Source organism: Stegostoma tigrinum, chromosome 1 (genome assembly GCF_030684315.1).
Source record: "Stegostoma tigrinum isolate sSteTig4 chromosome 1, sSteTig4.hap1, whole genome shotgun sequence".
Classification (NCBI taxonomy): domain Eukaryota; kingdom Metazoa; phylum Chordata; class Chondrichthyes; order Orectolobiformes; family Stegostomatidae; genus Stegostoma; species Stegostoma tigrinum.
This window is the reverse complement of record NC_081354.1, coordinates 47093066-47119790: the sequence shown is the minus strand read 5'-3', so window position 1 is coordinate 47119790 and position 26725 is coordinate 47093066. Positions and strand designations below refer to the sequence as shown.

Genomic DNA, 26725 nt, shown 5'->3' with positions numbered 1-26725 from the left:
AAAATGTCCCCTACAACAGATGCAAAAATGGTGTTACGGGTGGACGGAAAATCTGGAAATGCTGTTCACTGATCTTTGCCCATAGGTTTCACTGAGATGATCCTTTTGCCGTGTCAGAACTTGCTATTTATCGATCTATCCAAGTATCTTCCAGTACCTTGCAAGAGGCACAAGGCAACTCATTCACAAATTGTAAGGTCTCTGCCTTATTTGTTAAAAGCAACAGCTTACAGCAAGTGGTGAAGGAAAATAAATTGGTTGACTTCAGGTTTTAATCTTTTTTTAAACTGCAGGGGCAAAGACAGCACATTTTTCAGAGATCTCAAGTTTTTTGACAAGCCATTCACACCCACAAGCTGTTCAGCTACCCTGGAACCAATCAGATAGTTGTTGGCAGACAGAAGGCCTTTGTTCCAGTATTCCACATAGTAATCAACTACTTGTTTCCAGCCAAATCTCATTTTGCACTGACTCCTTGAGCCAGTTCATCCTCAATTAGACCACTCCTCCTTGTCCTGCTCCTCCCCTCGTTGGTTTTTTAAAGTCCTTTTCCCATTCAATTTCACAATCAAAAGTACAGAAAAATAAGTTGCAATATAAGACTAGAAAAACTTAGTTCTCTCAAAGTAAACATCAAGATTTTACATGTTTTCTGTTTAACTGTCTGAGTTTAGTTTTGTTTCTTCAACCCTGAATTCCCTATTATCAAATTCCTAGGATCAGAATTGATCAGAAACTTAAACTAGACTGACCACATTATCATTGTGAGTATGAAAACAGCAAAGAAGGATCGATATTCTGCAGCATGTAATTCACCTGACTCCTCAGAGCACAAGTAAGAAATTTGTTTGCATTTGTCTGGATGAGTGCAACTCCAATAACATATAAGGAGCACAATGGCATTCAGTCTGAGGCAGCCCATATTGCTTTTTTTAGTTCATTGAATGTGGGTGTTACTCGCTATACCGCCATTTATTGTCCATCCCTACCTACCCTTGAGAAGGTTCTGGCAAGCTCCTGTCATCAAACACCCTCATGTAGGTTGCTGTTCAGAAGGAAGTGCTGTTGAAACTACACCCACCCAAGTGATAGTGCCAGTAAATGTTAAGGGGAGATGGTTAGATTCTGTCTTGTTGGAGTCTTCACAAAGACTTTGTGGTCATCACTCCTACCCTTGCTGTCATGGACATATGCATCTGCGGCAGATAGATTGGTGAAGATGATGTCTTGTTGGTCAGCCTCGTAATATGTTACCAAGCCATTCTTCGTGCTGGACAACTAAATTCCCCATCCAACGTGCATTCTATGCTCTTGCCACCCTCATCCTTCCAGTTGATGCCTGGGAGAACCCTTGTAGTATTTATAGATGGAATTTTTTATATTACTGAATTTACAACAGACCAGTTTTTAGTTTCGACTTAAAAGGAGATGCTTAGGTGTCTCATTTCAGAAGAATCAAGAGTTCAGTTCAGAAGGGAAAATAGTTTCTCCTCGCAGGACAACCAATTTTTTAATTCAGAACTATTCATTATAGCTAAAGTATTTTCATTTGTGGAGTTTCCACATCAAGAGAGTTTAGATAGAAATATTGAATTTCTTAGAGCTGGAACAGTGTTTACCATGGAATGTTCATGGCAGAGATTTTAGAAAGAAATTGTAAAATTGTCTCCACAGTCCAAATCAGAGGGGTCAGTTAAATAAAACCTTAGAGTTGAGAGAGAGTGTGTGTATGAATTTTCTCTGGAATTAAGAACATAAGCACAAGAACATATGATATAGGAGTAGGAATAGGCCATCTAGCCTGTTGAGTCTGCTCTGCCATTCAGTAAGATCCTGACTGATCTTTTCATGGACTCAGCTTCACTTAATCGGCCAGTTCCCAGTAACCCTTAATTTCTTTACTGTTCAAAAATCTATCTATCTTTGCCTTAAAACATTAAATAAGTTAGCCTGAACTGCTTCACAGAGCAGGGAATTCTACAGATTCAGAACCCTTTGGTTGAAGAAGATCCTCCTCAACAAATCTAAAATCTGCTTGCCCTTGCTTTGAGGCCGTGCCCCCAGCTCTAGTTTCACTAGTCAGTGGAATCAACCTCCATGCTTCTATCTTATTTGTTCCTTTTATAATTTTACATTTTTCGATAAGACCCAACACCACCCCCTCCTCCCCCCCACACAGGCTCCAAATTTTCTAAATTCCAATTAATATAGTCCCACTCTATTCCATTTCTCCACATAAGCCAACCCTGTCAACTCTGGAACCAACCGAGAATTCAATATCTATAAAAAGATGTGTTGGAGAACAAGATGAAACTTAATAAAACAGAAGGAACTGCAGATGCTTTAAGTCAGGAACAAAAACAAGTTGCTAGAAATGCTCGGCAGGTGTGGCAGCATCTGAAGAAAAACCAGAGTGAGGAGCAGTCACCCGAAATGTTAACTCTGATTTTTGTTCGTAGATGTTGCTAGACCTGCTGAGGTTTTCCAGCAACTTCTGTTTTTGTTCCTGAGGTTAAAACTTAGTTTTGCTGCTGTTATTAAGATCTGTCTAACTGTCTTGTAGTTTGTGTTTCTTTCTGTTGTGTAATAAACTTCTGTGGTTGAAGAGTATCTAAAGCTTCGTGTGAATGTCTCAGTGACTAGCCATTCTGCAAACCAATTTCGAAACCAACCATGATCAATCAAGTCTGAATTCCTTATGAGATCTGACTTGCTCAATAGTACTGTCAGTTGGGATCATAACACATTACACAGCTGTTCAAAATATTGGCTCACTACCAACTTCTCAGGGGCAGTTAAGAATGGGCAACAGATGCTGGTCTTGCCAATAACACCTTCTAAGCACAAATGAATTTTTAAAAAAGTCTCTTAAATGGAACTCAAATGTATGTGATAAATGTACTTGTGTTTTGTAACTATTACCTCTTGTTAATGTCAACAATTTCGCTCATCTTTCAAATGATATAATGTCAGTGGGATCTTGAATGTCATCAGTGTCATAACTTTAAGAAAGTAGATACTTTTATAGCCTTAAATTCCAATTCATTGCATTGCTTTTAGAATAGAGACCTTGAAATGTGTGACCTGGAACAATTTGAGTTCGTAAAATTACTATTTTTATGTGAATGCTTAAATTTTCATTAACTTAAATACCTTATTCATCAAATGAAATACATTTCCTCATGGTTTAGGGTAAAAGTTCGGCACAACATCATGGGCTGAAGAGCCTGTACAGTACTGAATAGTTCTGTGTTCTATGAAACTGTAGATGCAAACCACTGAATTTTGTGATATTGTGGCGGATTTGCCAACTGAATGCAGGTTCAGGGAATAACCAATTTATCAGAAATGATGAGGATGCCTGCCTTTTATATTTGAATTATTTCCACGTCGAAGGTGGAAGTTTCTATTCAGTTCAGCTACAGTGGAAGTTCCTTCCCATCATAAGTTCCTTTTAACAAAAGGTCATCCAAGGGTTTCAGGGCCTGTCTTTATGGCAGAAAATGTGCTGTAGTGTTTGTTTTCATTTTTATGAGCCATTTATCACATTAAAAATCTGTTATTCAGACACTAAAATTTGTCATGAGATAATGGGAACTGCAGATGCTGGAGAATCCAAGATAATAAAGTGTGAAGCTGGATGAACACAGCAGGCCAAACAGCATCCCAGGAGCACAAAAGCTGACGTTTCAGGCCTAGACCCTTCATCAGAGAAGGGTCTAGGCCCGAAATGTCAGCTTTTGTGCTCCAGGGATGCTGCTTGGCCTGCTGTGTTCATCCAGCTTCACACTTCATTAACTAAAATTTGTCATGATGTGTTTATAAAGCAGTTAGCTTTGTGCAGTAATCTTAAATGTAAGTTTGTTCAGAATAATACATAGAATTTCCCAAAGTAGCAGAAACTACTGTAATGAGTACTTCAAAAAGAAAAGAAGTCAACTTTGATATTAATTAAACATGATCTGTTGCATATCTTGGCTCCTGGTTGTCTGATAGTTTCTTATTCCCAAACCTCAAAGGCATCTATAATGAAATTCCAAGTTACTGTCCCAAGGTTATTTCACTGAATATATGAAAGCACCATTTTAAAACTCCATGCTCAAAAGATAAACATATGGTGGTTTTGAAAATGCGTCATGTTTTGCACTTTATCTGTTTTTGCACATATAATGCATTTGGCTAAATTTGCTTCATAGTCTAAGTAATTCTGTCGTAAACCTTTCTTTTATATCTATTTCACTTTATTTCACTTTTCAAATTATCATGATTCTCCCTAACTCATTGATTGCAGTTGATTTTCATTCGCTATTATGAGCAGTGCATCCCAAAACACACATGTTAATATATGACATGCATGTGGCATAAAATGCACAAAATATCAGTAGAAAGAGATGTCCCCCAAAGGTTTAACAACAGCTACTCTGCCAGTGTAGGGAAACTCTCGAAGTGCTTTTTAAAACGAAAAATAAAGAGGCTAACGTTGAGTCACAGTTATTGAGTTTGTAAATACTACTGCCAGCTCAATTAAGAAATTACTTTAAAGAATTTTAAATGTTGCTTAAAAAGAAACACAAAGCTTTTTTGCACTCATCTGGTTTACCATACAAGAAAACAAATTAGTAAAGATAATATTGCATGCTAAAATGTGTTTGTGCTATTCACAACATTTATTACATAATCCTGCCTGTGCTAAGACTTGCACCAGAAACTAGTTGACGATTATCAATCTGGCCCACAGTGTGATTCGTTTGAATGTGCTAGAAGCTACATATATTGACACACAGGGTCCTTGACAGGCAAAAACAATTCATTCAGACATTGCCCTTTCTTCATTTAAGAAAGTATCATGGATACTGCAAAACTTTGTTGCATCCCCATAGCAACACCCTGAGCAATTAACATCAGCTTGCCTGGGCTGTATTTTTTTCAGCTATTTTGAGATTAACAGTTAGCTATTCCTGCTTCAGTTTATGCCAACCATGGTCCAACCAATCATGCTACATAATTTGATGCTGTCTTTTATAAGAAGTGGAGCAGAGGTACGGGGTTGGGGTAGCACGGTGGCTCAGTGGTTAGCACTGCTGCCTATTAGCACCAAGGACCCAGGTTGATCCCAGCCTCTGGCAACTATTTGTGTGGAGTTTGCACATTATCTTCCAATGTCAGTGTGGGTTTCCTCTGGGTACTTCCATTTCCTCCCACGGTCCAAGGATGTGCTGGTTAGGTGGATTGACCATGCTAAATTGCCCATAGTGTCCAAGGATGTGCAGGCTTTGTAGATTAGCCATGGGAAGTGCAGGGTTACAGCAATAGGGTACGGCAATGGGTCTGGATTAGACACATTTTGGAAGGTTGGTGTGGATTTGATGGGCCAAATAGCCCGCTTCAACATTGTGGGGATTCTGTGATGATGACTAGGCAAGTCAGCTACTTGACCCTGCACCTTCATTCTTTGCGATCATGGTCGATCCCATCTAGGCCTCAACTCAATTTTCCTGCCCACTCCCTATTACCCTTAACCACTTTACTAATTAAAAATCTGTCCATCTCCTCCATACGTTTGCTCAATCACCTACCATTTGTCACACTCTGGAGAAGTAAATTCCACACATTCCCGACCATTTGAGAGAAATAATTTCTCCTCATCTCTGTTTAAAATCTATACCACTTATCCAGAAATTCTATCCAGTCATTCTACATTGCACAACATGAGGAAACATCCTTTCCATGTCTACTTTTTAAATTCCCTTTAGCATCTTATACACCTCAATTTGATCTCCTCTCATTGCTCTAAACTCCCTAGAGTATAGGTCTAAATTATGGGTCTGAATCACTCTTCATAAGACAAGTCACACATCTCTGGAATCTATCTAGTGAACCTCCTCTCAATTACCTCTAATACAGCTACATTCCTCTTCAAGTCGGGGGACCAAAATGATAAGCAATAATCCAGGTGCAGGCTTACAAATGCCTTTCATAGTTGCGGCAATACTTCCTACCTTTCTACTTAAGGTGGCTCGGTGGCTCAGTGGTTAGCTGTGCTGCCTCACAGCGCCAGGGACCCGCATTTGATTCCACCCTCAGGCGACTGTCTGTGTGGAGTTTGCATATTCTTCCTGTGCCTGCCTGGGTTTCCTCTGGGTGCGCCGGTTTCTTCCCAACAGTTCAAAAATGTGCCGGATAGGTGAATGGCCATGCTAAATTGTCTGCAGTGTTCAGGGCTGTGTAGATTAGATGGGTTATAAGAGATGGGTCTGGATGGGACGCTTCGAGAGTCAGTGTGGACTTGTTGGGGTGAAGAGTCTGTTTCCACACTATAGAGATTTTATTATGATGATGATTAATTTCCTTTCACAATAAATGCCAAAATTCCATTTACCTTCCTCTATTACTTGCATCTGTATACTAGTTTTCTGCAATTCATGCATAAGATCGCCCAATGCTTCTGCACTGAAGCACTGAAGTTTGTCTTCATTTAGATAATAAACTGCCCTTCCATTGCTCCTGCCAAAATGGATCACTTCACTTTTCCACATTAAATCTCATCTGGCCAAATTTTAGCCTGTTCACCTGATCTATCTGTATCCATTTATAAATTATATTTCTTCATTACAACTTGCTTTACCACCTATTTTAGTGTCATCTGCAACTTTGGCCATAGTAATTATTATCCCGGCATTCAAGTCATTAATGTAGATTCTAAGTAGTTGAAGCCCGAGGATTGATCCCTGTGGCACTTCGCTGGTTATGTTTTGCCAACTAGATAAAGAACCATCTACACCGACTCCACTTTCTGTTGTCTACCTCCAACCACAAAATTTAGTTTCTTGTGTGTCAGTCCTAATGTGTGCAACACTTTGATTTTGTGCCTCCTTTTGGCAACATTTTATGTTCTGAACTACCAAGTAATTACCTCTAAATACGGAGAAATGAATAGATGAAAGACTTTAGGAAGAACATTTGAGTGAATGAAAACAAAGCAGTGAGTGTTCAACCAGCAGCAATGGACTATTGGGTACGGCTTGCAGGAGAAAACAGTATTAACAGTCACACTATATGGGAGAGAATAGAAAGCTGAAAAATATTGCTCAGGTGGGTTGAAGTGAAACCATTGAAGGATTTGAGGATGATTTCAAATTCACCGCACTTCAATACAATCAGTGTAGATTAATCATAGTGGTAATGTTATGGGTGCTAAGTATAGAATGGGACAGAATGCAAATAGCTGAGTTTTGAACAAAAGGAATGGGACACTGGCATGAAGAGTGTTGTGTTTGATAGGTCTAGAGATGATAAAACATTTATAAAGGTTTTGGCAAAAATTGGACTGACGTAGATGTTGAAACTATTAACTTTGTATAGGAAGTAAACATTTCATGTGAAGGATTGGATGTGGCTTTAAAACACAACACTTTCAAGTTGGTCAGGACGTCAAGATTTTATGTGGTCTAACTCGGCTTGATTGAACGCATGGAGAGTGAAGTGGAATCAATGCAAAGTAACAGGAGGTTATATATAGTTAAAGGGCTTTTTTTATTTTTAATGTAACCAAGAGCAGTTCCTAAATCTAGTCCAGTATTTATTTTGAGTAAATAATGTGGGACAAATAATGATGTGAGAGTACAAAAATAATGACTGAAACAAGAAACTAACATGGGATATTATGAGATGATAAGGTGTAGAGCAGGATGAACACGGCAGGCCAGGCAGCATTAGAGGAGCAGGAAAGCTGACTTTTCGGGCCTGGACCTTCTAAGGCTTCGCAGTGGGGTTAAAACTCACTCAGAGATAGTAGTAACTGCCGAGGCTGGAGTCTGAGATAACGTGTAGAGCTGGATGAACACAGCAGGCCAGGCAGCATTAGAGGAGCAGGAAAGCTGATGTTTCGGGTCTGGACCCTTCTGATATTGTGAAGTTGGATTACAGAAGTTAAAGTTCAGAAAGATAAAAAGGAAATGCATCCAAATCAACTGAGTACAGAAGTTATCAAATATGTTATGAATGGAGTAAAGCAAAAATTTTTTTGTACAGAAGAAAGGGAACACATTGACCTTTAATTGTGAAGAAAGAGATTTAAAATATATTTGAAACTGAACAGATATGCTTATGAAAATTAAGATATGCAGTACTTCAGAAAATGATAAGTAGAACGGGTATTATTATTTGAATGGAGTAGAAGGTCAACAGGGCAAGACATGCTTCCACTATCCTTGTTTCATCTCTTCCCCATACGCTCGTGATGAACTTTACAAGTAATTTTATGTTTTGAAGTGTACTTTTTAACTAAAGTACAACAGCATGTTTTAGATGAACGTGTCGAATCAGTGACATACCAACATGATCCAGTTGCCATGAGAAACTGGAACAGAAGTAGGATGCCAATTTTAACACCTTTTCGGTGTCTCATGGTTTAAAAGAAAAGAAAGGGACAGCTGCTATTTGAGAAGCGGAGACAAAGAAGCAGCTGCTTTGAGAAAGCAGTGCTACCAACTAAGGATGCTGAGGAGAGTTTGGACTCTGTTTAGAACAAACAAACTGAGAGATAAGAAGACAAGATCCTACATTTACCTTTTTCCATGTTGTATGAAATTTCAACATAATTGCAGTAATACTTTGGCATTTTTCAGACAAAGCTTGTCAGTTCGTGCCTTGCAACAATTAGCAAATATTAATATGAATGCTATGAATAGATATTAGCAACAAAAATACAAATTTCCAGCAAAATGCAGCAGGTCTAGTAGCACCTCTGGGGAGAAAACAAAGTTATTGTTTCAAATCCAATGACTCTTCATCAGAATTCAGCGGAGCTAGAAAAAAAGTGGTATTTCTGCTGAAGACGAGGTTGAGGGGCGGGTGAAGAGGTGATTGGATAAATGGAGACAGAGCCCATAGAGAAAGATGAGGCAGATGAGGGGATTATTGATGGTAGGCCAGGACAGAAGAGAAGCTGAATGAGTGACAGTGAACACTGAGAGTAGGAGAGAATGGGTAAACTGTGCTGAAATGTGATAATTGGACCAAGAGTGGGTGAGAATGGGTAGGCTGTACAGAAAGCAACCATGTCATAACAAAAGAGATATTAGGGTTTGACATGAAAATAGGGGTGAAAAGGGAAGAGATTGTTCAAGAATTATCCCAGTACTTAAATATTGAGGAAATAAGTGATCCCTGATAGCATGAAAATTGGATTGGCTCAGATTTGATTACAAATTAAACAGCGTGCATTGGATAGAAATAAAGGCTTAAAAAATTGAGAAAGATTGAAATAAAACGAGGGAAACTACAAGGAAACGTTAGGAGGAGGAAAGATGAGGGAACATCTTGAATTTTAAAGAGGAAGTAGAGCAAGAAAATTTTGACCTCTATATGACAAGAATTAGGATTACGCAAACATTGGATGGTAGTAAAACTTGTGGATGATTCAGAATGAACTTATTTTGGTTTGGCAAGGAATATTCACTTAGTGTCTAAACTCAGTGCAGAAGGGGTTGAAATATACTTTGGCAACTTTCTCAAATGGCACATAAGACTGCAGTGGCCGAATAAAGTTGAACCATTTTACCGCAGAGTGTAGTCGTAGGAAAAGCTTTGGTGACATGCTCATCCCTTTAGATAAACCATTTTATGACTATGAAGAAAACTACTGCATTGAATTACAATAAGTTAGTGTCAGAGGTGTGGACATGCATTTTTGATGAATCACTTAGCATTGTCAAAAAGTAAAAAGAAATTCAAAGAATTTGTGAGCTCAACAAAAACGAATAGTACAAATCAAAATGGAATCCAGAGAGTAAGAAGGGACAAGGGTTTTTTTTCCCCATGGATTCTAATTCACAGCCACTAGTTTCCAGAAGCCTGATGGTTTGCCAGGACACACCAAATGTTATTCTTGGCAAAGTTAATAAGATCAAACAACCTTTGGGCCCATTGCACTCATTGTTATGTGATGCAGTCCAGGTTCAACCCAGTACAGGTTTTAAAAAGCAATGTTTTGAAGGTTTGAGGATATGAAAAGAAGGCTACTGGACATGGTGGAGATGGAGAGGAGCCAGGAATGTAGAAAGCTAGGGAGGGAGGGACAGATCTACAATTGAAATTTATACCTAGCTATGTTGCTGCCGTCAAGGTAAATTCCAAGGGGTCAAGAAACCTGTTATCAACTGAATACAGATATCGAGGATTGTATCTTCAGCTCATGACATCAAAGGGGCCATGACTTTACCAGTAATGCACCTTGCTGCTAGACCTCTGCGTTGATTTTTGCCATTGAAACTCTGCTGCAGACGGGAGTTGATTTCTGCTGCAGCTTGTCATCAGGCTAGGATCATACCTTTTTCTGCAGTCAGTGTTGAAGGCCTCCACTTGCCACTAACTGCAAAATCTTGGCCATAGCTAATTGTTTTCATGCATAAGCTTTTTTCATTTTTTAAAATAATATCCCTCATTTGGAAACAAATTTTTTTCACATGAAATGATCTGAAACCTTTATATCCTGCGTATTTCTCCTTAAAGGTGCCAAAGATAGTAAATCATTTTTACAGCTAATTAAGTTATTGGTTATACATTTCAGAAGGCATAGTTGCAGGTTTGTACCTACAGTTGAGAGCTATGGCAGGCTTGCCTTCATTGGAAGGGGCATTGAGTATAAAGATAGGCAAGTCATGCTGCAGCTTTTGGAACCTTAGTTAGGCCACACTTGGAATATTGTGTACAGTTCTGGTCACCACGTTACCAGAAGGATGTGGAAGCTTTGGAGAGGGTTCAAAAAAAGGTTTACCAACCAATGTTGCCTGGTATGGGGGGGGGGGGTGGTTTAGCTGTGAAGAAAGGTTGGATAGATTGGATTTGTTTTTACTGGAACACAGGAAGTTGAAGGGCAACTTTCAAGAAGTTTATAAGACTGTGAATGGCATGGGTAGAGTGGAAAGTATGAGTCTTTTTCCCAGGGTGGAGGGGTCAATTACTAGGGGACACAGTTTCAAAGTGTGGGAGTGGGGGTTGGGGCGGTGGTGCATTTTTATGAGTCACGTTTTTCTCTCACAGTGCCTGGAACATGCTGCCAGAGGAGGTGATAGTACTGCATTCAAGAAAGTGTGGAGCTGGAGGAACACAGCAGGCCAGGCAGCATCAGAGGAGCAGGAAAGTTGACATTTTGGGTCGGGACCCTTCTTCAGCTGCCTGGGCTGCTGCGTTCCTCCAGACCCATGCTATGTTATCTCTGACTCCAGCATCTGTAGTTATTGCTATCTCTGAGCATTCAAGAAAGACCTTTCCAAATACATGAATAGGAAGGGAATAGAGGGATATCTAAGAAGAAGTTGCTAGTAAAACTGATTGCCCTGAAGTGGACAAATCACCTGGACCAGATGGACTACACCCCAGAGTTCTAAAGGAGATAGCTGAAGAGATAGTGAAGCATTAGTGGTGATCTTTCAGGAATTGCCAGAGTCAGGGAGGATCCCAGAGGACTGGAAAATCGCTAGAGTGACACTCCTGTTTAAAAAGGCAGTAAGGCAAAAGTTGGAAAATTACAGGGCGATTAGCCTAACCTCAGTCGTGGCTAAGATTTTGGAGTCCATTGTAAAAGATGAGATTTCTGAATATTTAGAAGTGTGTGGTAAAATAGGGAAAAGTCAGCATGGTTTCAACAAGGGGAGTCATGCCTGACAAATCTGCTAGAATTCTTTGAGGAAGTAACATGCAGGGTAGACCAAGGAGAGCCAATGGACGTTATCTACCTGGACTTCAAGAACACCTTTGATAAGGTGCCACACAGGAGGCTGCTGAGTAAGATAGAGGCAAAGTGCTAGCATGGATAGAAGATTGACTGTGTGGCAGAAAGCAGAGAGTGGGTGTAAAGGAATCTTTCTCTGGATAGCAGCTGGTGACGAGTAGTGTTCCACTAGTGTTGGGACCACAGCTTTTCACTTTGTACATTAATAATCGAGATGAAGGAACTGTGGGCCTTCTGGCTAAGTTTGCAGATGATACAAAGATAGGTGGAGGGACAGATGGTGTACAACGTCAGAAAGTGTGAGGTCATACGGTTTGATAAGAAGAATAAAAGCGTGGGCTATTTTCTAAATGGAGAGAAAATCCAGAAGTCTGTATTCACAGTCAGTAGTCAGGAAGTCAAATGCAATGTTGCATTTATTTTGAGAAGATTTGAATATAAAAGCAAGGATGTATTACTGAGGCTTACCAAGGCACTGGTCAGCCATATTTGGAGTATTGTGTGCGGTTTTGGGCCCCAATTCTCAGGAAGGACGTACTGACCCTGGAGCAGGTTCAGAGGAGATTCATGAGAATGGTCCCAGGAATGGAAAGCTTAACATATGAGGAATGTTTGAGGGCTCTGGGACTATACACATTGGACTTAAGACAGATGAGGGTGGACCTAATTGAAACTTACAGAATACTGAATGGCCTGGACAGAGTGGATGTTGGGAACTTGCTTCCATTGGTAGGAGAGTCGAGGACCCGAGGGCATACCCTAAGAGTAAAGGGAAAACCTTTTAGAACAGAGATAAGGAGAAACTTCTTCAGCCAGAGAGTGTTGATTCTATGGAATTCACTGCCACAGAAGGCTGTGGAGGCCCGGTCATTGAGTACGTTTAAGACTGAGATATACAGGTTCTTGATTATCAAAGGGATCAAGGGTTCCGGGGAGAAAGCAGGAGAATGAGGTTGAGGAACTTATCAGCCAAGATTGAACGGCAGAGCACTCTCAATGGGCCAAATGGCCTAATTTCTGCTCCTGTGCCTTATGGTCTTATGATATGCATCCTGTGTGTGAAGACAGTTTTAGTATGGAACGGCAAAATGTGTTGGTGCAGGTTTGGAGGGTGAAGGCTGCTTCTGTGCTGTATTGTTTCTGGTTCATTGTTCTAATTCACTGAACAATGAAGGAGTGATTTTCAACTCTGCTGACCTGGCACAAACCAACTTAACTGCAAGAAAATAATGATTACCATTGATTTTCATGGAAGCTGATCTATCATCTGACTATTTTCAGCAAGATGACAGCATGATTCAAAGATTCCAGGAAAATATGAAGTGGCATCATTATTGTTTAAGTTTTTATTCCATAATATTCACCTTTTGTTTTACTCGCTGTGATTCATCTCTGAACCACAAGGTGTATATTGAAGTCATATGCTTGCATTTGAGTGCCAAGATTAAGTCTGGCACTCCAGTGCAGTACTGCAGGATTGCTGCACTGCCAAATGTCTTTCAGATGGGGTGTTAAAACAAGGCCCAACCAGACCCCTCAATTGGAGGGGAAACCCCATAGCACAATCTTGAATAAAAATATGAACATGCCAGTTATTAGCCAATGTTAATCTCTTAATCAGTGTGACAAAAACAGATTATCTGGTCATTCTCACATTTTCCTTTGTAGGGACTTGCTGTGTGCGATCCACCTACCATCCTGCAAGAATGCGATCCCCTACTCCCTATTCCTCCACCTCCGCCGCATCTGCTCCCAACATCCCCTCTTCAGTGGTCAAAAATGCTCTCGACTGCATCTCTTGCATTTCCCGCACCTTTGCTCTCCCCACAACAATACCAAAGACAGAATCCCCCTTGTCCTCATGTATTGCCTCACTAATCTCCAGATTCAATGTATCGTTCTCCGCCATTTTGCCACCTGCAATCTGAGCCCACAACCTAGGATATATTTCCCTCCCCATGCCTATATGCCTTCCGTAGGGTCCGCTCTCTCCGCAACGCAATCATCCTCTCCACACTCCCCAGTAGCCCCACCACCCCGGGCACCTTTCCCTGCAACCGCAGGAGGTGCTACACCAGCCGTTATACCTCAAACCTCACCTCCATTCAAGGACCCAAAAAGACCGTCCACATCAGACAGATGTTCACCTGCACATCTGCTAAAAGTCACTGGAGTCAGGGAACTCCCAGATGATTGGAAAATTGCTGTTGCAAGCCCCTTGTTTAAGAAAGGATCAAAGCAAAAGTTGGAAAATTATAGGCCGATTAGCCTAACCTCGGTAGTTGGTAAAATTCTAGAATCCATTGTCAAGGATGAGATTTCTAAATTCCTGGAAGTGCAGGGTCAGATTGGAACAAGTCAGCATGGATTTAGTATGGGGAGGTCGTGCCTGACAAACCTGTTAGAATTCTTTGAAGTGGTAACAAGTATGTTAGACCAGGGAAACCCAGTAGATGTTATCTATCTAGATTTCCAAAAGGCCTTTGATAAGGTGTCTCACGGGAGGCTGCTGAGCAAGGTGAGGGCCTATGGTGTTCGAGTGAGCTACTGGCTTGGATTGAGGATTGGCTGACAGAAGGCAGAGAGTTGGGATAAAAGGCTCTTTTTCGGAATGGCAACCGGTGATAAGTGGTGTCCTGCAGGATTCAGTGTTGGGGCCGCAGCTTATATATTAACGATCTGGATGAAGGGACTGGGGGCATTCTGGCGAAGTTTGCCGATGATACAAAGATAGGTAGACAGGCAGGTGGCACTGATGAGGTGGGGAAGCTGCAGAAAGATTTAGACAGTTTAGGAGAGTGGTCCAGGAAATGGCCGTGAAATTCAATGTGAATAAATGTGAGGTTTTGCACTTTGGAAAAAAGAATACAGGCATGGACTATTTTCTAAATGGTGAGAAAATTTGCAAAGCAGAAGTACAAAGGGATCTGGGAGTGTTGGTCCAGGATTCTCTAAAGGTTAACTTGCAGGTAGAGTCCGTAATTAAGAAAGCGAATGTAATGCTGTCGTTTATCTCAAGAGGGTTGGAATATAAAAGCAGCAATGTGCTTCTGAGGCTTTATAAAGCTCTAGTTAGGCCCCATTTAGAATACTGTGTCCAATTCTGGGCCCCACACCTCAGGAAGGACATAACTAGCCCTGGAGCGTGTCCAGCAGAAATTCACACTGATGATCCCTGGAATGGTAGGTTTAACGTATGATGAATGGCTAAGGATCCTGGGATTGTACTCATTAGAGTATAGAAGGTTGAGGGGAGATCTAATAGAAACTTACAAGATAATGTATGGTTTAGAAGTGGTGGATGCTAGGAAGTTGTTTCCGTTAGGCGGGGAAACTAGGACCCGTGGGCACAGCCTTAAAATTAGAGGGGGTAAATTTAAAACTGAAATGAGACGACATTTCTTCAGCCAGAGAGTGGTGGGCTTGTGGAATTCATTGCCATGGAGTGCAGTGGAGGCCGGGACGTTAGATGCCTTCAAGGCAGAGATCGACAAATTCTTGATCTCAGAAGGAATCAAGGGCTACGGGGAGAGTGCAGGGAAGTGGAGTTGAAATGCCCATCAGCTATGATTTAAATGGCAGAGTGGACTTGCTGTTCTGAATGGCCTTACTTCCACTCCTATGTCTTATGGTCTGCTACATCCACTGCTCCCAGTGTGGCCTCCTATATATCGATGAGACCAAGCAGAGGCTCAGACTGCTTTGTAGAGCACATGTGCTCTGTTCACGACAAATGACAACACCTTCCAGTCATGAATCACTTCAACACCTCCTCCTACTCCCTGGATGACATGTCCATCCTGGGCCGCCTCCTGTGTCACAAAGTCGCCACCTGGAAACTGAAGGAGCAGCACATCGTATTCCGTCTTGGGAGCCTACAACCTATTGGTCTCAATATGGACTTTACAGGTTTCAAAATCTTGCCAAACCATCCCATCCCATAACCAACCTTTCCTCTCAACCCCACCTCCTTGGCCTGTTCATCTTCTCTCCCATCTATCCGCTCCTCCAACCTCACCGACCAATCCCCACCACTGCCTACCTGGACTCACCTATCACCATCCCACCTACCTTCCCAGCCCCACCACTCCCCTCTCTATTTATTTCAGAGCTCCCTTCCCCGTCCCCCATTTCTGAAGAAGGGTCCCAACCCGAAACGTCAGCTTTTGTGCTCCTGAGATGCTGCTTGGTCTGCTGTGTTCATCCAGCTTCACACTTTGTTATCATGGATTCTCCAGCATCTGCAGTTCCCATCATCTCTAATCACACTTTAAGACAATCAGCTTTGTTTTCAAAGCAATGATCTTAAAAGTTCAGTTCAGGGGAGAAGAATTTATTCTTCTGAAGGAGAATAGAGTTTTTCACTTCAATGGAAGTATTTTATAGTGTCTGAGGTTTTAAAGACAGGAAAGTTTGTGTAGAAGTCTTCAAGTTGTTAGGACTGAGAAAGATTAGGCCCTCAAAATTGTGAAACATTCAAGCCTAGAGTCTAGAAAAGAGTCATAAAGTTAGCTCTATATTCCACAGCAAATAAATTGGAACGATCATTTTAGTAGAACCTTGGAGTTGTGACCAAAATGTAATTTCTTTGCACTTAAAGCTCTTTAACAGATGGTGTTGGGAAACAATTTGAAACTCTTGTTTTGTTTTTTGTGTCAGATTTTTCAAAACTGTTTTCTATAAGTAAATTGCTTATTTTCTTCTCACTTGGTGAACGTATATGTTAAATTTATGTCCTGTTGTAATAGAACATAGGCAGCCTTGTGCAGATTTCTTTTAATGTCTAGCAACCACATTAGCACTAAAAAAAAAATTTTTTAAATGTCAAAACAGGTTTCACTCAGAACCACTGGGCATGTGAGATCCTTATCAGCTCGGATCATAGCAAGTGGTATATTTGAAGAACTGCCTTAAAGGAAAAAAGAGAAATAACAAGGTTTAGGAAAGATATTCCCGGGCTTAGGCCCAACACATCTGATGATGTAGCTATCGGTAGGAGAAAAAAAAATACCAGATTAATGACCCTCATTTAAAATCTACCGTCTGCTGAAATAGGATTTGAACTCATGTCCCCAAGTTACAGAGACAGGGAGCAGAAAGGAATGGAGGGATTTGAAAACAAGAATTTTAAAATCAAGACATTGCTTGATCAAAAACTATTTGGTGAGTGGCTAAAGAGATGATGAAAGGAGCAGGATTTTGAGCTTTCCACATTAATAACATGGATGTAAGTTATTATATTTTTAGATTGAGATTTCAGCAAAAGAGGCACATAGATGTGGATTAGTCTTGTGAATTTTGTTTTTATAAAGCAGGTCAGAAAATCATTTTGTCGGAGATCTAAGATCTGGCAGCTCCCAGAAAACAAATGACGACCAAGAAGATACCTTTACTTTTACTTTTTCCGCAAGTTGTGTACCAAGTTTTTGTTGACAAATGTGTAATTATACATTTTAGGAATACTTGGTGCCCTAAACTCCGTTTTGAAGTTGAATATAGTCAACATGGCTTTGTGCATGGGAAATCATGTCTCACTAACTTGATTGACTTTTTGAAGTAGCAAAGGGGATTCAAGAGGGCAGAGCAGTAGATGTGCTCCGTGGACTTCAGTAAGGTGTTTCACAAGGTTTCTAATGGTAGAATAATTGGCAAGGTTAGATCATATGGAATACAGGGAAAACTTGCTATTTGGATGCAGAACTGGTTTGAAGGTAGAAGACAGAGGGTGGTGGTGGACTTTTTTTCCCCAGACTGGAGGCCTATGTCCAGCAATGTGCCCTAAGGATCAGTGCTGGGTCCATTGCTTTTCATCATATTTATATGAATGATTTGGATGTGAACATAGGAGATATGGTGAGTAAGTTTGCCAATGGAAATTGGAGGTGTAGTGAACAGCAAAGATGGTTACCTCAGTGTACAATGGGATCTTGATCAGATGGGCCAATGGGCTGAGAGTGACAGATTGAATTTAATTTAGACAAATGTGAGGTGTTGCATTTTGGAAAGGCAAATCAGGGAAGCTCCTAAGATGCTGCTTGGCCTGCTGTGTTCATCCAGCTCCAAACTTTGTTATCAAGGTCTAATACATTTAATATTAACCTCCTGGAGAGTGTTGCTGAACAAACCTTGCATGTTCATAGTTCCCTGCAGGTGGAGTCGTAGGCAGACAGGATAGTAAAGAAGGTGTTTGGTATGCTTGCCTGTGTTGGTCAGTGCATTGAGTCTAGGAGTTCAGCAGTCATGTTGAGGCTGTACAGGACATTGGTTAGGCCACTATTGGAATGCTGCGTTCAGTTCTGGTCTCAATGCTATAGGAAGGATGCTCTGAAACTTAAATGAGTTCAGAAAAGATTTACAAGAATGTTGCCAGGATTGGCAGGTTTGAGCTAAGGGGAGAGGCTGAATAGTCTGGGGCTATTTTCCCCAGAGCGTTGGAGACTGAGAGGTTACCTAATAGAAGTTTATAAGTTCATGAAGGCATGGGTAGGGAGAATAGCCAAGGTCTTTTCCCAAGGGTGGGGGAGTCCAGTACCAGCAGGCATAGATTTAAGGTGAGAGAAGAATGATTTGAAAGGCCCCTAAAAGGCAACGTTTTCATGCAGAGAGTGGTGCGTGTATAGAAGGAGCTGCCAGAGGAAGTGGTGAAGGCTGGTACACTTACAGCATTTATAAGGCATTTGATGGGTGTATGAACAGGAAGAGTTTAGAGAGATACGGGCCAAACGCTGGCAAGTGGGCCTAGATGAATTTAAAATATCTGGTCAGTATGGACAAGTTGGAGCAAAGGGTCTGTTTCCATGCCATACAGCTCTATGACTATAATATTCATCTAAAAGGTGAATTTGAATTTGTAAGCATGCTACCTGTTTTCTTGCATTATTCTTATCAGTAAAATAATGCTTATGGTTCAATGGAAAGGGAATTTACTGTTTGCCCATTTGACTTACGTTTGACAGCGCAGAATATTTGACATCTTTATGGAACCTACTCTGTCATTTTGTATGAAAATGTCTATTATGCAAACTTATTACTAACAAAAGAGTCCAATAAAATAGTTGTACCTGCATTTTTGACAAGGAAAATAGCTGTTCTCTCTTTTTTATGTAATAAATCTGCACTTTTATATGTATAAGCAGAAGTCACATTATCCACTGTGAATTAAACCATGTGCTATCATATAAATTGGCCTACAAAGCCCTGGCAAACAACTGTGGTCATGATATGAACTGGCCAGGGGAGAGTTCAGAAGGGGTAGGTAAATTTTGGTAATGTGAACTTCATGTATATGTCCAAAACATGCAAACATTAATAGGCAACAATGCAATTGGTAGGACGATTTTAGATTACTATTCCATTTGAGCTAAAAGTTGCAGGAGTATTTTCCTGAGTGCCTGTGATTCCTTCAGCTTCAGAAGCAGCACTCAGCCACACCTAACCCTGCTGATCTCATCCTGAGTCTCCAACCAGGCAGTTCTTAATCTACTCGCAGCCTGTCAGGTGATCTCTTTCTACCTCCATCACACTTAATAGGTTTTCTCCCACAACCCTTTTCTTACAGCAAATGTATTTCTGTCTCGCTTTTGTCCATTTTGTGACCCACAATATTGTTCAAAATTTGGTCATTGAAGATGTTAATTTGTGTATGAGACCTTCGTTTTTGTTTTGATAGTTGTCAGATTTATAGTAACCAACTGTTTAAACTTGTTTGGGCCATGTTCCACAAAATATTTTTCATAGCCACTAATCCAACAGTTATGGGCATTAGTCCTAACAAAACAGCTTTCCAGAAGGGGCAAATAATTTGGGGTCATTTGACACCCTTGAAAGGAAACTAGATAAATATGTGTGATGGAGTATTGAGAATTGCAAACATGTTACACAATTGCTTATTTATTCTTAAATTCATAAAGTTATTAATATTCTGTCTTATTACTTATTTGACGTGAATTGCTTTCCTTTAAACAGCAATTATCAATATACTCTCTCTTTCAGGGAATTGTTATCACCCCACTATTACTTCTGTTGTTTGTGAGTATTTTTTAATATATAAATATACAATTGTGTTTTTGGAATATATGTCCAACTGTAAAACTCCAAAAGCTCATTTTAAGTTATTTAATCTGAGTAAGTTCTTGAATTTACACACATAGTATCAATTCGTATATGTGCGTAACCTTGAGAATAACTTGTATGTTGTTCCCCACTGTTTTTATATCTAGAATTCATAGTTTATATGATATCATTGATTTCACAATACTAAAGAAAAGTAATTGAAAATCTCAATGTAGTTTTACGATAACCTAGTTTTATGACTAACGCAGTTTCTAAACTGCAAATTGTTAAACTGTATACAGCATTTGCCATATATAATACACTGGTGCTGTCTACACTCATTAAATGTCACCAAGGTGAACAGTTTAGAAAAAAAGCAAAATTTGGAATTTATTTTGAGAAGAATTAAATAGCAAAGCAAACAGTTAATGAAGATAACAAAACAATGGTTTTGCCTCATCTGAAATACAAAATGAAATTTTGGACTTCTCACTGTGTAATGTTCTACCACTGAAGAAAGTGCAATGCAGATTTTATAGGATGGTGCCAGAATTTAAGAGCTAAGTTTGCAATCATTCAAATTGAGAAAAATGAAGAATCTGATAAGGTTTTCAAATGAATAGAAGGAATAGACATGGCAAGTATTGGATTACTTCCATTATTATGCCTGACATTGCTACACCTGAAACCAAGTTTCCAAAGAAACTGCTCTAGTTGGAACTTGGTCACACTAAGAAACTCACAGGAGGACAATGGAAGTACTTTAGGAATGTCTTCAAAGCATACTGAAAATGTCAAACTTGCTTTTCAACTCATAGGAGACTCTGGCTCAGTTAGGAAATGTCAATCACTTCAAGAGATAAAATTGAGACACCAAAAAGAGCGTTCAGACTTCCAGAGATAGTAGGAATTGCAGATGCTGGAGAATCTGAGATAACAAGGTGTAGAGCTAGATTCAAACTTTAATGCAACCCATCTACTGAATCCCTGAAAATGCCATTCTGGGAGTAAGGAAATGACTTATTTGCCTCTGGCTTTCTCTTATAGCCGTTGTGTTTATATGACTAGTCCAGTTTAGTTTATTGTCAATGGTAATTCCTGGGAGATGTTGATAGTTGCACTTTCAGTGATTTAATGCCACTGAATGTCAAGGGCGAATGCTTAGATCATCTCTTGTTCGAAATGTTCATTACCTGGCACTTGTGTGTCATGAATATTACTTGCTAACACTGTACATTGTTCAGGCCTTGCTGCTTTTGGGCTTGGACTGCTTCAGTATCTGAGGAGTCATCCTAGATTTGACCTTACAATGGAAGGAAGGTTAATGAGAAGCAGTGAAAAATAATTGAGCCTAGGACATTACCTAAGGAGCTCCTGCAAAGATGTTCTGGACCTGAGATGACAGCAAGTACAGATATCTTCATTTATATTAGTATGACTATAACCAGTGGAGAGATTTCCCTCTGATTCCCATCAAGTCCAGGTTTGAGAAGGCTCCTTGATGCCACACTTGGTCAAATGTAGCTTTGCTATCAAAGGCAGTCACTCTCACCTCATCCCTGTAATTCCACTCTTATAGTTAGCTTTGAACCAAGTTTGCATTGAGATCGAGAGCTGAGTGTCCCTGATGGAAACAAACTGAGTGCCAGAGACAGATTGTTGCTGAAGATCAAAAGCAGATTAATGGGTTGACAATTGGTTGTGTTAAATTTGTCTTAAATCTGCTGCCCTTGTCCTTCTAGAAGGAAGTGGTCACCGGTTTGGAGGTGCTGCTTAAGGATCTTTGATGAATTTCTACAGTGCATCTTTGTAAATAGTCCAAACTGCTGCTGCTGAACATCGGTGGTGGAGGGTATGGATGCTTGTGGATGTGTTACCAATCAAGCAGGCTGCTTTGTCCCAGATGGTGTCTATTTTCCTAAATGTTATTGAAGCTGTACTCATCTGGGGTATATTGCATCAAAACGAGAAAACTGCGGATGATGGAAATCAAAACAAAAACCGAAATTGCCAGAAAGCTCAGCAGATCTGGCAGGATCTGTGGAGAGATTTCTCTGTACAGATGCTGCCAGACTTGCTGAGCTTTTCCAGTACTTTGTTTTTGTTTTCCATCATACTGCTGACTTGCGCCTTGTAGATGTTGGGCATCCTTTAGGGAGTCATTGTATTCTTAGCCTTTGACCTGGTCTTAGAGTCATACAGCACACAAACAGGCCATTTGACACACCCTGTCTATGCCAACCAACAAGCACCATTTATCTGTATTGTGTGCATTGCTTTCTATGTTCTGGCATTCCAAGAACTTCCAGCATCCGCAGTCCTTACAGTCTCTGTTTCAAGAGCCTGTCCAGATGCTACTTAAAAGAGTACCTGTCCCTACCTCTCAGGAAATGCATTTCATATTTCTACCACCCTTTGGGTGATTTCTTTTTTTCTCTCCAATCTCCGTTAAACCACTTACTTCTCACCTAAAACCTGTAGACACGTCTGCCATGAAGAAAAAATTCTCACAGTCTTCCCCTCTTACTTTTACATTCGTCAGTCAGATCCCCTCAGCCTCCTCTGCTCCAAGGAGAAAACACTCAATCTAGTCGGCCCTCATAACTGAGATTTTTCATCTCATGCTCAGCTCACTCAGTGGAGAGTTTGCTGCAATACCCATTGACTCCAGTTTGTCACGGGCGTTTTGATGCCACACTTGGTCAAATGCACTGTCAATCTCGCCTCACCTCTGGAATTCAGGGCCTTTGTCCATGGTTGAACCAAGGACGAAATGAGGCCAGGAGCTGAATGGCCCTCGTGGAACCCAAATTGAACGTCAGTGAACAGGTTATTGCTGAGTAGCTGCTGCTTGATAGTACTGTTCATGGCACCTTCCATCATTTTACTGATTGAGAATGGACTGATGGGGCAGTAATTGGCCAGGTTGTATAGGAGTTGAGAGGTCATATTGTAGCTGTACCGGACATTGGTTAGGCCAGTATTGGAATACTGCATTCAATTCTGGTCTCCCTGCTATAGGAAGGATGTTGTGAAACTTGAAAGAGTTCAGAAAAGATTTACAAGGATGTTGCCAGAGTTGGAGGGTTTGAGCAATAAGGAGAGGCTGAATAGCGAGGCGTTATTTTCCCTGGAGCTTTAGAGGCTGAGTGGTGACCTTATAGAAGTTAATAGTCACGGGGGCATAGATAGGGTGAATAGCCGAGGTCTTTTCCCACGGTAAGTGAGTTCAAAACTAGAGGACGTAGGTCTAAGGTAAGAAGAGGAAGATTTAAAAGGGATCTAAGGGGCAATGTTTTCACCTAGAGGGTGGTGCCTGTATGGAATGAGCTGTCGGAGGAAGTGGTGGAGGCTGGTACAATTACAACATTTAAAAGGCACCTGGGTGGTTACGTGAATAGGAACGGTTTAGAGGAATATGGGCCATATGCTGACAAATGGGACTAGATTCATTTAGGATATCTGGTCGGCATCTACAAGTTGGACTGAAGGATCTGTTTCCTTGCTGTACAGCTCTATGACTCTATGATTGGTGGTTGCCAGTATTGTAACTGTATTGGAACAGCTTTGCTAGGGGAGCAGCAAGTCCTGGAGCTTAAATCTTCAGTATTAGCACTGGAATGTTGTCGGGGCTCATAACCTTTGCAGTATCCAGTGCCTTCAATCATTTTAACAAAAACTGAAAGAACTGTGGATGCTGTAAATCAGGAACAATAATAGAAGTTGCTGGAAAAGCTCAGCAGGTCAGGTAGCATCTGTGAAGTTAAAAATCAGAGTTAATGTTTCGTGTCCGGTGACCCTTCCTCAGAACTCAGATTTTTCCACACAGATGCTGCCAGACTTGCCGAGGTTTTCCAGCAACCTCTGTTTTTGTGCCTTCAGTTGTTTCTTGATATCAGGTGGAACCAATCAAATTGGCTGAAGACTGGCATTTGTGATACTGGGGCCCTCTGGAGGAGGCCAAAATAGATCATCCATTTGGCATTTCTAGCTGAAGGTAATTATGATTGTTTCAACCTTATACAATGCACTGATGTGTTTGGCTCTTCCATCATTCAAGATGAGGATATTTGTGCTGCCTTCTCCTCCAGTGAGTTGTTTAATTGACCGCCACCATTCACAACTGGCTGTGGCAGGACTGCAGAGCTTAGATCTGATCTGTCAATTGTGGGATTGCTGAGCTATGTCTACACTTGCTGCCCATGTGGTTTGACAGACAAGTAGTCTTGTTCAATAGCTTCGCCAGGCTGGCAACTCATTTTTCGGTATGTCTTGAGCTGATTCTGGCATGGCCTCCTGCAATTGTCATTGAACCAGGGTTCATCCCTTGCCTTGATGGCAATGATTGAGTCAGGAATTATGAAGCAGCAAATTGTGCTGGAATTCAGTTCTGCTGCTGTTCATAGCCCACTGCACCTCAGGGATACCCAGTTATAAGTTGTGAAGTCTGTCCTATTTAACATGGTGATAGTGCCACACAAAAGCAGGAGAGTATTCTCAATCTCCACTGCTCATCTGACATGTATTCACCACATTGCATTGCACCATTTTCAGTCTCTCTTACGCTGCTATGAAATGCTTGACACTGCCAGGACCTGCCAAGATTTTTGCCACTGGCACCATATATAAAGCCTAGCTGTGCATCAGGTCAAATAGCTGTGGTGATGGCCGTTTTTCATTTCCATTGTGCAATTACAGCATGGATGAGGATGAAAGGCAACAAAGGTTGTGCTTCACAGAATGAGTTATAGGCCCAGTTTGGTAATCCAGCTGATTCCTCACCTAGTACCTTCATACAGGATAGCCCAAATGATGCGTGATCAAACTCCTGACTGGCCTGTGTGCACCTCACAGACTAACCAACTGTGAATCCCCAGACTAGCAGCATCGGATCTGAGAGACTGACTACAGCCCAGTCCCTGAATCCGACCATCCAAATAACTGACTGACTGCATCAGATCCCTGTACAGAGATCAGATCTTGCTCTTGAGTTGCTGTAACAAAAGCCTGTAACGAATGACAGTCCACAATGACTTGACTACGGACTGATCATCATAGGCTTTGAAACATGGGCATATGGCGGAAGCATAATCAATGTATTTGCCAAGTAAGCTGTTGTTGCATGCTGTTAGTGTGATGTCGACATGCAGCAACGTGTCCACCCTCTTGACTGATCAGTGCAGTCAGCTGTGATGAGCTGCCTGGCTTGGTGTGCTGTAAAAGGCAAAGCAAGATACAATATAATGAGCCTCTTAAGTTCTGAATGAGACAGCCAATCAGAGACGCTGTGAACAACAAATAGGTACCAGACCAGTGAGTGGTAAGAAAGCATTCAAAGAGCCCTGAGACTTGCCCTGCTGTTATGCATGTGATAGGTGTCTGTCGCTGTGCACAAAACAGACTGGCAGCAGCATAAGAGATAGGAACAGTAGTAGGCCATTTAGCCCATCACGTCTGCTCTGCCATTCAGTGAGATCATTGCTGCTGATCTGATAATCCTCAGTTCCTCTCCCCTACCTTTTTCCCCAGAACACACAATTCTCTTACTAATTAAGAATCCGTTTGTCTTAACCATCAAAATACCTAACATCCCAGTCTCTGACACAAACTACAGTTAAAGCACAATAATAAAAAAGCAAAGCTGGACAGATTACTTAAGTGGTTTTCATGATTCTTTGTTTCACCAATGTTTTCTTGGTTCATTTTTCTGAAGATGCCAATTAGAGTCAACTTCTTAGTTCATTCAGATAGAGGTAGTAATGTATCTGGCTTAGTTTTCTCTTCTCTTAGCTTCCAAGGGCTGCTCATGGGAAGTTAAGCAGGGAGCATTTCAGATATTCATGATGTAGCGCTAGCAGCCAGGTTACCTTTATAGAAAACACAGTCCAAAACCCAGTTCAAACACTGACCACTCGCTGACAGACTAGCTGTTTCCTCCACAAGGTCCCAGTTACCATTCAATATCTGCCGTTTTCTTGGTCGTAAAGTCTTTTCCAGACTTTCTGGAACCAATCCTGAGGCACTGACCTCGTTACTAGCCAACTTCTGCTATCTGTTTAAACATTGTTTTCTATCCTAGTGATGAAGTATCTGCAGATCCTTTTGATCAGGTACTAATCTGCAATTAACTTGCCTGCCCTCGTGAATAAACAAAAGCTTGATTGGTCTGTTTTCCTTTTAATATGATCTATTACACACAGTACAAAAGTCATCTGTAGCGCACAGTTCCCAATTACAGCTCCCAACCAAAATTGATAAAAGAATAATATAAAAATAATTTAAGATCAGTGCAGGCTCCAACATAAGAAATATGAATATGTAAGGATGGAACAACAGTAGGCCATTCAGCCCTCTGAGTCTGCTCTGCTGTTCAATAAGATTATGGCTAATCTTATTTTAACCTCAACACTGCATTCCTGCATGCCCCCAATAATCTTTCATTCTCTTAGCAAACTGGAAACTGTCTATTTCTGCCTTAAAGTATTGAAAGATTCTGCATCCATGCTTTTTGTGGAAGAGAATTTCAAAGATTTACAGCCCTCTGAGGAAAAAAGAAACACCTAAGCTCAGTCTTAAACAGGTGACTGATTATTTGGGATATTAAACCATGATCCCCCTAGTTCTAGACTCTCTTACATGACCATTACCTGGTCAACCTCCCTCAGGATCATATCTTTCAATCAAGTCATCTCTGGTTCTTCTGAACTCCAGAGGTTACAGGCCTAGCCTATCTAGCCTTTCCTCATGAGGCAATCTGTTCATTCCTAGTATTAGTCTAGCAAACTTTCTCTGAGCTGCTTCTATGACACCAATATCCTGTCGTACGTACAATGACCAGTACTCGACACAGTACTTCAGATGCAATCTCGTCAATACCCTATATAACTAAGTATAATCTCAATGTTCTTACATTTTATTGTGATAGAATTCAATGTAACA

The 26725-nt window shown here is 40.8% G+C and overlaps 1 protein-coding gene across 8 annotated transcripts in view; it reads left to right on the top strand.

Annotated features, from left to right (window-relative positions):
- Positions 1-26725, top strand: part of slc10a7 (solute carrier family 10 member 7) — a 262492-nt gene that overhangs the window by 160196 nt on the left and 75571 nt on the right. For 7 of the 8 annotated variants that reach the window (XR_009445663.1, XR_009445662.1, XR_009445664.1 and 4 more), the window contains exon 6: positions 19727-19762. The exons of the other annotated variant lie outside the window; for it this stretch is intronic. Coding sequence is in view for 4 of the 7 variants with exons in the window: in XM_048530658.2 (XP_048386615.1) it covers positions 19727-19762 (36 nt within the window). In the remaining 3 variants the exon portion in view is untranslated. The remainder of the gene's footprint in view (positions 1-19726; positions 19763-26725) is intronic. 8 annotated transcript variants of the gene reach the window in all.